Source organism: Myotis myotis, unplaced genomic scaffold (assembly GCF_014108235.1).
Source record: "Myotis myotis isolate mMyoMyo1 unplaced genomic scaffold, mMyoMyo1.p scaffold_m19_p_6, whole genome shotgun sequence".
NCBI lineage: Eukaryota > Metazoa > Chordata > Mammalia > Chiroptera > Vespertilionidae > Myotis > Myotis myotis.
In genome coordinates, this window is record NW_023416368.1 from 38,425,365 (window position 1) to 38,440,272 (window position 14,908).

At 40.7% G+C, this 14,908-nt stretch overlaps 1 protein-coding gene across 10 annotated transcripts in view; it reads left to right on the forward strand.

Annotated features, from left to right (window-relative positions):
• Positions 1-14,908, forward strand: part of NSD1 (nuclear receptor binding SET domain protein 1) — a 148,595-nt gene that overhangs the window by 97,793 nt on the left and 35,894 nt on the right. For 9 of the 10 annotated variants that reach the window (XM_036315183.1, XM_036315188.1, XM_036315185.1 and 6 more), the window contains 2 exons: positions 3,737-3,937; positions 5,791-5,970. In XM_036315183.1, the coding sequence (XP_036171076.1) occupies positions 3,737-3,937; positions 5,791-5,970 (381 nt within the window). The remainder of the gene's footprint in view (positions 1-3,736; positions 3,938-5,790; positions 5,971-14,908) is intronic. The other variant, XM_036315190.1, reaches the window with a different exon arrangement.

Sequence of the window (14,908 nt, forward strand, 5' to 3'; positions counted from 1 at the left end):
ACTGGGGATTGAGCCCGAAACCCAGGCATGCGCCCCCACTGGGAATCGAACCATGACCTTCTGGTTCATACGTCGATGCTCAACCACTGACCTATGCCGGCCGGACTTTTTAATTCTGTTTGGTTAATCCTCATCCAAGGATATTTTTCTCATTGGTTTTTTTGTTTGTTTTGTATTGTATTGTTTTTTTAGAGAGAGAGTGGAAGAAAGGGGGGGGAGAGATAGAGAGAGATATTGATGTCAGAGAGACACATTGATTGGTTGCCTCCTGCACTCTCCAGTCAGGGCGAGTATCAAGCCTGCAGCCAAAGTACTTGCCCTTAAGCAGAATTGAACCCTTGACCCTCCAAGGGCCAATGCTCTACCACTGATCCAAGCCAGCCAGGGCATGAATTATATTTTTATTTATTGATTTTATTAAATTTATTGGGGTGACTGTGGTTAACAAGATTATATAGGTTTCAAGTGTACATTTCTATGATAAAAGACCTGTATATTGCACTTGTGTGTCCACCACCCAAAGCCAAACTGTTGTCAACATATATTAGGCCCCCATTACTCCCACCGCTTTCTGGCAACTACCACACTGCTGTCTGTCTATAAGTTTCAGTTGTATATCTCACATATGAGTGAAATCATATGGTTCCTAGCTTTTTCTGACTAATTTCCCTAGCATAATATTCTCAAGTTCCATCCATGTTGTCCCAAATGGCAGTATTTCGTCTTTACTTATGCTCTGTAATAATTCCATTATCTATATATTACCACATCTTTATCCAATCCTCTGTTGAAGACACTTTGGTTGTCTCCATGTCTTGGCCACCATGAATAATGTTGCAGTAAACATAGGGGTGCATATATCTTTGCAGCATATATCTTTGCAAATACATGTTTTCGAGTTTTTCGGGTAGATACCCAAGAGAGGGATTGCTGGGTCATATAGTAACTTTTAATTTTTTGAGGAACCACCAGACTGTTTTCCATAGTGGCTGTACCATTCTACACTCCCACCAGCAGTGAATGAGGGTTCCCTTTTCTCCACAACCTCTCCAACACTTGTTATTACTTGTGTTGTTGATAATAGTAATTCTAACAGGTGTGAGTGGTATGGTATCTCATAGTTTTTTGTTTATGTTAATCCTTACATGATTTTTTTTCTCATTGCTTTTTAGAGAGAGTGGAAGGGAGGGGGAGAAAGAGAGAGAAACATAGATGTGAGAGAGACACATCAACTAGTTGCCTCTCACACACGCCCCAATGGGGGCGGGGGGAGTGAACCTTCTACTTGGGTACATGCCCTTAATCCAGAATCAAACTTGAGACCCTTTGGTGTGTGGTCCAACACTCTAACCATTTAATCACAACAGCCAGGGCTCTCATTGTAGTTTTGATTTGCATTTCTCTAATAGCTAGTGAGATTGAACATTTTTTCATATATCTGTTGGCCTTTTGTTTGTCTTCTTGCTCACTCTATTTTTTCATTGTCATTTATTTGTTGAGACTGGTCATTTGTCCTACTAACTTTTCCATATTCTAAATTTGATTGATTGCATCTTTGAGGTGTCCCTTTAACTTTCCTCCGTATTTCCTGGAAACTTGTAGTTAGATCTAAAGACTGGGTTGGTTTCAGGTCAGTTTTCTTTCGGCAAGGTGATGTGTACTTCCTATTATTTCCTATTGATGTCAGCAAGCATATATTGTCAGAGTTTACCCCTTAATAGTAATATTAAGATTGAGTTAGTCATGTTGTGAGCCTGATTAGTCTATTATAAAGTTCCTTACTGTGATACTGTGATTTATAATAAATGAATATTTGGTCTTTGTCTAGTTTATGGCACAGAGCTCCTGAAATCCTTGGAATTTCCTAGGTGGTAATAGTGGTAAAGATGTCATTTGTATGTCTTTTGTTATGTTAATGAGGTGACTTTGGACCCATCTTAGGATGGGGCCTGATTGCCTAAACCTTGTTTGCCATGGCTGTTGTGGCTCAGTTGGTTGGGAATTGAAACCTCGGTACACTGGTGCACTGGAGGACTGTTAATTCCCAGTCAGGGTACATGCCCCAATTGCGGGCATCCCCCTTAGGGGGCAAGCAGGAGGCCAGACAATCTATGTTTCATTCTCACCCTCTCCCTCTCTCTCTCTAAAAGTCAACTCAAAAATAAAGAACCAACGTTGTGACTCGAGGGTTAGAACTTTCAGTCCTACCTCCCTGACTTCAAAGGAGGGGATAGGGGCTGGAGGTTGAAACTGTCTCCAATCATGCTTAGGGAATGAATCGCCATCAAAACCCAAAAGAATGGAGCTCAGAGAGCTTCTGGGTTGGTGAACCTGTGGAGATTCTGGGAGAATGGTGTGCTTAGAAAGAACATGGAATCTCTGAGCCCTTTCCCCATACCTTGTCCTATGCAGCTCTTCCATCTAGCTGTTCCTGAGTTACAGTAAACCCTCGATTTTTTGGACCTCGATTTAACAGATTTTAGATTTAAGGGACTAAATTTCAGGCCCATATGTCATATGTGAAAATTAGCAGCCTGTTAATTTTAAAGTGCTTTTAACCAAGATTTGCTTATAATTATATTAACAGGTTATTTTGTTGTTATTAATTTACTGTTATTTTAAACAAATTTTAGCAAATAGACCATATGTTGGAAAAAACCACTGTAGTAATTTTGCTGACATAAATAAATATTATATATCTACAATTATAGTCTACATATTTAAATCCAAGAGTCACCGCTTGTAAACAATGTTTGGGGATGATTAGCACGTGATCACACCGCAACTTAAACGATAATTGGTTCTGGTTCTGTTATCTGTGATATGACTTCCTGCAGCAGTTTTGTTTTGTTGTTGTTAATCCTCACCTTAGGATATCTCCACTGATATTTTTTATTTTTATTTTTATTTTCTTAGAGAGAGTGGAAGGGAAGGGACAGGGGACAGAGACATCTGTGTGAGAGGAACACATCAATTGGTTGCCTTCCATACATGCCTGGCTCTGCAGCAGGTTTAATGTTTGATGTTCCAACTTGAGTTAAGCCCTACTATGTGCAGTTGTTTACTAGCAGTGACTGTTGAATGCACACATTTACTAGACCTATTCAGTATAAATTTAAAATTACAGTCATACGTATAGCAAACTTTTCTGTGAAATTAAACTTTTCATACATATTTAATTTTAATTACACAAACATGTCTACATAAGTAAAAACAGGTAAACTAACATTTGTCAATTTTTTAACACATGCATTCAGAAAACCTACTTTTTTATATGACAGACTTTTGCCTTTAATGGACACCCCCAGTAAGAACCATGTTTCCCTGAATCCTGTGAGCTGCTCTAGAAAATTAATTGATCTCAAGAAGGGGGATCATGGGAACCCTCTGATTTATAGTTAGTTGTTCAGACGTACAGGTGACGACCTGAATTCAGCAATTGGTGTCTGAAGAGGGGCACGTACATGACAGTTTTGTAGGACTGAGCTCTTAACCTATGGGATCTGATGTTATCTCCAGGTAGATATTGTCAGAATCGAGTTGAATTATAGGACAGCCAGTTGTTGTTGCAAAATTGCCTGGTTAGGTGGGAACACATCCTACACCCAACACCTCCCCCATCCCCAGGTGGAATGTGATGCAGAATTGTGTATTCACTAAATTTTCAGCTAATGGTTTAGCATTGGGTGAATTCTTGAATTGGTATTAATTTGTTACCTTTTTTCTCTTTTCCTAGGAATCCATACCTGTTTTGTATGTAAACAGAGTGGGGAAGATGTTAAAAGGTGCCTTCTGCCCTTGTGTGGAAAGTTTTATCATGAAGAGTGTGTCCAGAAGTACCCACCCACTGTCATGCAGAACAAGGGCTTTCGGTGCTCCCTCCACATCTGTATAACCTGCCATGCTGCTAATCCAGCCAGTGTTTCTGCATCTAAAGGTATGGGTTGTGAACCAATCTAATTGTAAAATCTCAGTTTCATTGGCAATGGATGTTTCCAGATGCCACATGGCATGTCGCTTCATGACCTATCTAACTTTTGTCAGAGTACCAGTATTTTATGTGAGAGACAAGAGAGTAATGGATTAGTTAAATAGCCATCACATTGTATTCTATGGAGTGCTAACATTATGTGGTTGTTTTAAATATTGGATTTTGTGTCTTCATCCCCTTACCTACTCCATTAGACCATAGTCTATTCTCCTGAGGACCCTTTATATCTGCACTTGTCAGATGTGATATCATTTAGACATGCATGTAGGTCAGAATTGAGGTTTTTGTTTTGTGTTGATTTGCTTTTTTTTTTTTAATGGGAACACCTATCTTGAAAACCTTTTTCTGCTTCATAGGTGGAAAACTGAGGTTTCTAAAACTATATGTGGATATATATAAAGCAAGAGCTCTTTTTTATTGATTTTAGAGAGGAAGGGAGAGGGAGAGAGAGGTAGAAACATTAATGATGAGAGAGAATCACTGATCAGCTTCCTCCTGCACGCCCCTTACTAGGGATCGAGCCCACAACCCAGGCATGTGCCCTTGACCAGAATCAAACCCAGAACCCTTCAGTCTCTAGGCTGACGCTCTATCCACTGAGCAAAACTGGCTAGGGTTTGTTTTGTTTTTTGTTAATCCTCACCAGAGGATATTTTTCCCATTAATTTTTTTTTTTTTTAAAGAGTGGAAGGGAGGAGAACAGAGAGAGAGAAACATCAGTGTGAGAGAGACACATGGATTGGTTGCCTTCTGTACCCGTCCTGACCAGGGCCTGGGATCGAATCCACAACCAAGGTATATATATGCCCTTTACTGGGAATGGAACCCTACGTTCCTTCAGTCTGAGGGCTGATGCTCTAAGCACTGAACAAACCAGCCAGGGCGATAACTCAAGTTTTTAAATCTGTTCCTACTGGGAAAACAATCATTTGTTTCTGTTCAGTAATAGTTGGTCTCTTACTGGTTGTCTTTTTTTGTTGTTGTTGTTGTTAATCCTCACCCGAGAATATTTTTCCCATTGAGTTTTAGAAAGAGTAGTGGAAGGGGGAGGGAGAGACTGAAAGACACATCCAATGGTTGCCTCCTACAGGGGAACCAGGTTCAATTTCAGGTACCTTGGTTGCACACTGGCCAGGGCAGTCTTGCCTTTTTAAAAAAAAAAAAAATCAATCTTTTAAGCAAACTGGCAATACCTTTGGTAAGTTGATTTCCAGGCCCTGTAGATCTCATTAGTCTTAAGCATAATAATTTAACTTGCTTGATCAAATTTGCAGTTTAACCATCAGGTACCTTCCTGTTTTCAGTTGTTATTGTAGATTACATTTAGGTGGTTTGGTAATGGTTTTTAGTTGGTGAAATATTTAGAGGATATAGTTCATCTAGAAGGGGTGGAGGAGTTCATTCAAGAATCACAGCACCAGGTAACAAAAGTAAGCAAGAGCCTTCCTGCCAGCTGTCCTTTTATTCTGATAGTTCACATCCCCACGTCCCATTTAGTTTGCTGGCCATTTCAGGTTTCCTAGGAGTCAGGGCAGTGGTTTGAAAAGGGCTTTCCTTAGTGAGGCAGGCTCACTTACAGTTGTGGGATCTGACTCCTTATGTTGAAGTCACATAGCTCCCACCTGAGCTTTTCTTAGTGAATTGGTTGTTAAAGATCACCTGCCCTAGAAGTGCTTCCTTTTATCTGTGACATTTTCTCAGTTCTAGCAAATAAGCTTGAATAACTCACATTTTAAATATTTACTCTCTTCATGTGTTTTTTTGCTCCTCCTTTGTTTTCTTGATTCTCATGGTTTTAGGTCGTCTGATGCGATGTGTCCGCTGCCCTGTGGCATACCATGCCAATGACTTTTGTCTGGCTGCTGGGTCAAAAATACTTGCTTCTAATAGTATCATCTGCCCAAATCACTTTACACCCAGGCGAGGCTGCCGAAATCATGAGCATGTTAACGTTAGTTGGTGTTTTGTATGCTCAGAAGGTAAGACATAATTTCTTGATGTATGAATAGTCTAAAAAGAGATTAGTACTGTGTGTGTGTGTGTGTGTGTGTGTGTGTGTGTGTGTGTGTGTATGTACATACACACTTTTAAATCCTCAACAGAAGATATGTTTGCATTGATTTGAGAAAAAGAGGAAGGTGGGGAGTTGGGGGAAAGAGAGAAACACCAATGTGAAAGAGAAACATCAATTGCCTCCTGTACACTCCCCAACTAGGAATCAAACCCAAAACGTAGGTATGTGTCCTGACCAGAAATCAGACCCATGGCCTTTTTGTTTATGGGATGATGCTCCACCCAACTGAGCCACTCAGCCATGGCAGATACTTTAATTGCAACAAAAAACTTTCTTCACGTCGCCACTACAAGAAATATTGGGAATTGATGTCCTGAATTAGTGATAACATAGCAGAACTTTCAAACTTGGTTTTGTTCCCCCATAAGGAGAGGTTTTGTTTTTATTTTGAATAATGACTTGATTTTTATCAAAATGTTAAAAAATTTAAGCACTAAAGAAAAAGACAGGAAAAAGGAGACAGAATCACTCTTGGGAAATGAGGTGATGTCAAATGGTACAAACTTCTAATTATACTACGAATAATTTGGTGGGATATAATGAACAGCTTGGTGACTATAGTTAACAATACTGTATTATATATTTGAAAGTTAAGATAATAGACCTTAAAACTTCTCACCACCAAAAAATAAGAAATTGTAACTGTGATGGATGTGTTACCTAATCTTATTGTGGTAATCTTTTCACAATATATACATATATCAGGTCATTATGCTGTATACTTTAAACTTATTCAATCTTATATGTAAACTGTATCTCAGTAAAGCTGGAAAATGAAGAAGAGAAAAAGAAAAAAGAATGAGCAAACAATCCCCAAATCATCTGAGTCTCACCATCAGAAAAAAAAATTGTTTAATATTAAGTGATATTACTCCAGATACGTGTATATAACTCAATAGAAGCAATTCTAGAAGATGATATCATGGTATAATTGTGTGTTTTTTAAATTTTTACATGAATTGAAATGGAAGAAACAAAGGGAAAGTGGAGAAATTTATGAATTTCCTTACTATTAGGGATATTAATATGTTACTAAAAGGTCTTATAAAGTGGAGGAAAAACTAATTTTATATCTTTTTATATATATTCAATTTAAAAATATTTCTCTTCTAGAACAGAGTCAATATTATCCTTATACAGTTTCTTTTTCTGATTTTTGCTAGTTAAGTGGAGGATTTATTATTCATTGCTGGTCCACTTACTGTAGTGATTATTGTTCTGAATTTTTCTCTTGATTTTCTGATTGTCTAAGAAGCACCCACAGGTGCTATACTTCTCTATTTGAGGCAGTTTGGCATTTACCTGTGTACTAGAAGCACATTTTGGGTTACTTTACCTTTGTACTAGAAGCACATGCTGGCTTATCCTTATCTAATAAAAGAGAAACATGGTAATTGGCGTAACAGCTACCCTTCCCATTGGCTAATCAGCTACATATGCAAATTAACCGCCAGCCAAGATGGCGGCCGGCAGCCAGGCAGCTTAAAGCGAACTTGAATGAGGCTTGCTTGCTTCAGTGACGGCGGACTCCAACGTTCCCCGCCTGCCTTGCCAGCCTCTGAGCTGACAGTTTGAAACATTGTAACAAATATAGAAGCTAAACAAAACCCCAGAAACCTGCTTTCAGCGAGCCGGGATCTCAGAGCTAGAGTTGATACAGAGTTTCGATTATAGAACACAAACAAACCAGATTCCTGCTTTCAGCAGCAGAGGCCTCAGAGCTGGAGCCAGAGCTAAAGCTGGCCCAGAATTAAAAAAAAAAAAAAAGAAAAAAAGGAGTGGTTGGGAGTTCAGTCACCCGCCAGCCTGCTAACAGCCATCATCCCCTCACCCAGGCTGGCCAGGCACCCCAGTGGGGACCCCCACCCTGATCCAGGACACCCTTCAGGGCAAACCACCCGTGCACCAGGCCTCTATGCTATATAGTAAAAGGGTAATATGCCTCCCAGCACCGGGATCAGCGGAGCCGCGAGGCCTCCCGGCACTGGGATCAGCGTGACAGGGGGCAGTGCCCAAACCCCCTGATCGGCCCTGCTCTGTGTGTGATGGGGTAGAGCCATAACCTCCCCATCGGCCCTGCCCTGAGTGTGAGAGTGGCGGTGCCCCAACCCCCTGATCAGCCCTGCTCTGTGGGTGATAGAGGGCAGCGCCCCAACCCCCCCACCCCCCACGGACCCTGCTCTGTGTGTGACGGGGTAGAGCCATAACCTCCCCATCGGCCCTGCCCTGAGTGTGAGAGTGGCAGCGCCCCAACCCCCTGATTGGCCCTGCTCTGTGGATGATAGAGGGTGGCTCCCCAACCCCCTGATCCGCCCTGCTCTGTGTGTGACAGGAGGTGGTGCCCCAACTCCCCTATCGGCCCTACTCTGTGAGTGACAGGGGGGAGCTCCCCAACCCCCTGATGGGCCCTGCTCTGTGCATGACGGAGCATGGAGCCCCAACTCCCCTGATGGGCCCTGCTTTGTGCGTGACAGGGGCCAGCACCCCAACCCCCTGATTGGCCCTGCTCTGTGCCTGACGGGGTGGCGCCGCAACCTCCCCATCGACCCTGCCTTGAGTGTGACGGGGCGGTGCCCCAACCTCCCAATTGGCCCTAGCCTGAGCATGACTGAGGGTGGCATCGCAACCTCCCAATCCTCCCTGCTCTATGCATGACGGGGCGGCGCCCCAACTCCCCAATCGTCCCTGCTCTGAGCCCGACCAGGGGCTGCACCTAGGGATTGGGCCTGCCCTCTGCCACCCCGGAGCAGGCCGTTATCTCCCGAGGGGTCCCAGACTGCGAGAGGGCACAGGCCGGGCTGAGGGACCCCCCCTTACCCCCCAAATGCACAAATTTTTGTGCACCGGGCCTCTAGTTATAAATGTTTAGGCTACGTGTGTGTGTGTGTGTGTGTGTGTTTGTGTGTGTGTGTGTGTGTGTGTGTGTGTGTGTGTGTGTGTGTGTTTTAAGACTAGTGTGGACATTGCTCCACTGTCTTCTGGTGTTGAGGATGGTGCCAGTTTTCTTACCCAGTTTTCTCATTCCTTTTTAAATTGTCTAAAATTTGTTAATTAGTAACTTTTTGGGAACAATTTCCCTAACTTCATTTTTTTTTTTTAATATATTTTATTGGTTTTTTACAGAGAGGAAGGGAGAGAGAGAGTTAGAAACATCGATGAGAGAGAAACATCGATCAGCTGCCTCCTGCACATCTATTGGGGATGTGCCCGCAACCCAGGTACATGCCCCTTAGCAGAATTGAACCCGGGACCTTTCAGTCCGCAGGCCGACGCTCTATCCACTGAGCCAAACCGGTTTCGGCCTAACTTCATTTTTTGAATATCTACTTACTAGAGGCCCCGTGCACAAATTTGTGCACAGGTGGGGTCCCTCGGAGTGGCCTGCAGAGATCGGGCCCCAGCCTCTCAGCCCCTCCTTGGCCTGGCACCCCCCCTTCACCTGCTCCACCATCCCACCTGTGGTGTGATCAGTCGGGGCTGCGCCCCGCCCCCCCCCCTCCCCCCGGCTCCCTCAGCACCTGGGAGCTGGGCAGCAATTGGGCCCTGCTTGCTCCTGCCATGTTCCGCGCCACCCCATGGTGGTCTGCACATATCATAGCAAGCTGCGAACTCTCGGTGGAATGACTGCCCAAGGACAATTTGCATATTAGGCTATTATTATATAGGATTGGTGATGCAATTTTATGAAAACTTGGCTGGTTATAAACATGTTGATGGACTAGTTTTAAAAAAACAAGGAACATGTATAATTTAATGACAATCACCTTTGAGAAATTTGGGTATGCTAAATAATGCTGCCCTGGCCATTGTGGTTCAGTGGTTAGAGTGTTGACTGGCTCACCCAAGGGTCTCTCTCTGGTTTGATTCCCAGCCAAGGGCACATATCTGGGTTGCAGATTCAATAGCCGGTCCCCATTTGGGGTGCATGTGGGGAGGCAACCAATCTATGTGTCTCTCTTACATCAATGTCCCCTCCCCTCCCCTCCCCTCCCCTCCCCTCCCCTCCCCTCCCCTCCCCTCCCCTCCCCTCCCCTCCCCTCCCCTCCTCTCCCCTCCCCTCCCTCCCTCCCTCCCTCCCTCCCTCCCTCCTTCCATTGAAAAACAATGGAAAAAATGTCCTCAGGTAAGGATTAAACAACAAAAATAATGCTAAAGCCAACAAAAAGTGGAATTTTTCTTTTGCTCTCAAGATTTATCTGACATGACAATTGAAGTTAAAACTCCATCTATTGATTAGGGTTTGGATCAGGACATAGTTGGCATCCTCAGATTATGATGTTAATATGTAATAAGTAAAGTAGAAGATTAAGTGCAGTTAATATGTGTAGAAAGTGGAGCTTTGGTGTAGTTAGCAATGTTTCAATGCACAAAGAGGACTATGTTAGCTTTGTTATTGTCCTGTATAAAACTTTATGAATTATACATTCTTTTTTGTTCTTATAATATAAAACTCTCTTGTGGTGAAAACTGCTGCCTATTATTAATCACCTTTCTTTTGTTTAAATAAAGTTAAACGCAGAATTTTGGTATTTAATAGCATTTAAATATAACATTCTGTAATTCACCCCGTAGAATGTAAACATGTATCTTGTATGCTGAAGTGTAGGCTCCAACTTTTTCATGTTTCTTGAACTTGGGAAGATGAAATAGTTTCTGCATTAGACTTAAAAAGATAATTTTTTTTTAATCCTCACCTGAGGATATGTCTACAGATTTTTTTAGAGAGAGATGGGGCGGGGGGACAGAGAGAACCATCAATGTGAGGAGAGAAAACCATCGATGTGAGAGAGAAACATTGATTGGTTGGTTGCCTCCCAAACAAGCCCTAACCAGGGATTGAACTTACAACCTTTTGGTGTATGGGATGACACTCCAACCGAAACACCGGGCCAGGGCTAGGTTTTTTGTTTTTGTTTTTAATTTGAGAGTATGATGAAATGAATGGAAATTGGTTTCACAATAGAAGTGCCCATATGATGCCAATCGTAGCTGATGGAATGGTTGGACTCTGAAAAGCTATTGAGTTCCATAATTATGAGTGCCCAAGAAACCTAGTAGTTGCAACAGCAGCTCTCAAAGTGTGATCCATGTACTAGGTGTGCCAGTTAATAATGCAGATTTTTTTTTACAATAGACAGAGTTACACATATGTTGATAAGTATGCAATTTGATATGTATGCTGTTTGGTTGTATTGACAGCAAGCTTCAAAACTTCATATGTCAGCTGAAACCGGTTTGGCTCAGTGGATAGAGCGTTGACCTGCGGACTGAAAGGTCCCGGGTTCGATTCCGGTCAAGGGCATGTACCTGGGTTGCAGGCACATCCCCAGTAGGAGATATGCAAGAGGCAGCTTAGCTAATCGATGTTTCTCTCTCATCAATATTTCTAACTCTCTATCTCCCTTCCTCTCTGTAAAAAATCAATAAAATATATTTTAAAAAAACTTCATATGTCAAATTTTCTGAAGGTTTTAACATCATAGATATTTTTATGCTTAAAAATGTCTAATTTTGTGCCCAAAAAAAGAGCATTTGCAGGAAGTTTTAATTTATTACTTTATTTTGAAGAAAAAGTTATTATATACTTTGGGAAGCTAATGGTGAAATGCTCCATCTCAAGATACTTGTGAACACTGGTTTTAACGCTTTAAAAGTGATGATTTCAATGTGAAAGACAAAGAACGTCCAGGTCAACCGAAAAAGTTTGAAGACCAACAATTACAAGCATTATTGGATCAAGGTGCTTGCCAAACTCAAAAACTACTTGCAGAAAGATTAAATGTTGCTCAGCAAACGATTTCTGATCGTTTACAAGCAATGGGAAAGATTTTAAAGGAAGGAAAATGGGTGCCACATCAACTGAACAAAAGACAAATGAAAACCGAAAAGTCATCAGTAAAATGTTGCTTCAATGGCACGAAAGAAAGTCTTTTTTGCATCAAATTGTGACTGGCGATGAAAGTGGGTTTATTTTCACAATCCCAAATGCACAAAATCATGTGTTATTCCAGGTCAACCATTAACATCGACTGCAAGGCCAAATCGCTTCAGAAAGAAGTCAGTGCTCTGCGTTTGTTGGGATCAGGTAGGTGTGATGTATTATGAGCTTCTAAAACCAGATGAAACCGTTAATACCTACAATAAATAATCAATTTGAACCACGCTTTGATCGTGAAATGACCAGAATGTGCCAGAAGACACGGCAAAGTAATTTTGCTTCGTGATGACACACCATCACACACTTCAAAACCAGTTAAAGACACGTTTAACACACCCGCCTTATTCACCAGACCTGGTTCCTTCAGATTACTACTTGTTCTTATCCATGTCACATGCACTTCAAAACATACGAAGAAGTGGAAAACTGGGTCTATGAATGGTTTGCCTCAAAACAAGAAATGTTCTATTGGGACGGTATCCACAAATTACCTGAAAGATGGGGGAAATGTGTAGCTAGCGATGGACATTACTTTGAATAAAGCACTTTTGATGTTTCTCTTGAAATTATCATGTTTTCTTTGATTACAAAATCCGCCGTTATTAACCAGTATACCTTGTATCCCTGAGAAGCAGGGAGTGCCTAGATACCCTTTACTTGGCTTCCATGAGATCGTAACTCTTTTGTAGTAATGTGAAGATGTTACTTGCCTTTTTAACTTTGTTGACATTTTCACTAATGGTGCAAAATCAATGGTGGGTAAAACTGGCACCTGAACACAAATCAAGGTGATGGCTCCAAAACCTTACAACTCTAAGTGTTCATTGTATTCTTTGTTACCACATACTTGCAGTAAAAATCATGAAAGTTTCACCTAAGACTGTCCTTGATTAAAAGTAAAATATATTTATTTTATTAAATCTCAACCTTCAAGTGAATATTGCTTTAATATTCTGTGTGATAAAATGGGAAGTACACATGTTTCATACTAATGGTCTAAGTAAAAGCAGTCATGCAATTAGGATGCCAGTCTGAACTAGCTGCCTTATTCATAGAAAACCATTTTTAGTTGCATTACTGACAAACTATGGCTCTTCATACTTGCATATTTATTTGTCAAACTTTTTCTTGAAAATGGATGAAAGCAAGCCTGCCAATTAAAGAAAAACAACTGACAGAAATTGTTGCCAATCATAAAATTTGAGCTCTTAAGTGAAAATTAGAATTTTAGAAAACAATCACCCCGAGCTTAACAGCTTCCTAGTATTTCCTGATGAAATCATGGTGATATTAACAAAATGTGGCCGTTTGTTATTACACAATGAAATAGAATAACTTTGGGAAGATCTAGCTGATTCAGCAAACCAACAGTTTTCATATAACCAATGTGTGATGTTAAAAAAAAAGGCATATATAAAAGATCCATTCAAAGTATAAGACAGATCGATGAATTTTAATGTATTAGTACTAAAAGTTTATTGATATGATTTCAGATTTGATATTGCAAATAAAGTCTATCCTTTGAAGTTTAAGTGTATAGTACCAAAGAAGGAATATGTACAGTTACTGAGCAAGTTTTTAAAGTACTCCTTTTTTCAACTATTTATCTGTGAGGGATCATTTTCTTTTCCTTTTTTATTTTTAAAATATATTTTATTGATTTTTTTTACAGAGAGGAAGGGAGAGGGATAGAGAGTTAGAAACATCGATGAGAGAGAAACTTTGATCAGCTGCCTCCTGCTCACTCCCCACTGGGGATGTGCCCGCAACCAAGGTACATGCCCTTGATCGGAATCGAACCTGGGACCATTGAGTCCGCAGGCTGACACTCTGTCCACTGAGCCAAACCTCTTAGGGCTTCTTTTCTTTTTTTAAAATAAACTTTTGTTTTAAATTGATTTTTAGAGGGGGTGAGAGAGAGAAACATCACTTGGTTGCCTCCTATAAATGGCCTGCCTAGGGACCAAACCCACAAATGATATGTGCTCTGACTGGAATTGGAACTCACAATCTTTTAGGTCTATGGGACAACATTCCAAGCAACCGAGCCACCTAGCCAGGTTGAGAGATCATTTTTTTCATGGACATCATCCAAACAACATATTACAACAAATTTAATTTTAATATTTGTAAAAATGTAAAACCTTGAGCTCACTAATAATATTTTGTTTTGGAAAATACATAAAATAGATAATGTTATTTATGTTAACATAATAGATTTGTTGTTAATAAAAATGAATTAATGTTCAATATTTTTATTAATTTCAGTTTCTGCTTGGTAAATATCAATATTTTTAGCCCACATAAACGATAGTCTTTGGGAATCTCCTTTGTTTTTTTAGTATAAAGTGCTAATGCAAAAAAGCCTGAGAACTTCTGATCTCACTATCTAAGATTGTCTTGGTGTTCGAGTACTGGGAGAGAATGAAGTCTTAGAAAAAAATATTTTTGGGGGGGGCCCATATATAGGAAAAACCGAAGGTGTTATCCAGAGTATTAGGATAATAGTATGGTAAATGGCTAAATTGGAAGGAATCCATTCCTAGAATTCAGCAATGTTTAAATTTTTTTTTTATCCTCTTTCACCAAATGGTACTTTTTCATCTTTTGGTTTCCTTTGATGGTTCATGAGTTTTTCCTTTTCTGTCTTCCTGCCTTTCTCTCCTATACACGTCCTTTACTTCCAGTATAGACCCTCCTGCCTTCTTCCCACCTATCTACTCAGATTAATCCTGCTTATTTCTTTCCTCATATTCCATTATGTCCTTCCTACAAAGCTGATGTGCTTGCCAACTAATTCTTCTCAGCTCTGATCTTTGACTATTTTTATTGGGTATTCTTTTTGTCCAGATGTCTTATGAAATATCCTTCTTTGAACACCTAATTCAGATACTTATTGTATGTG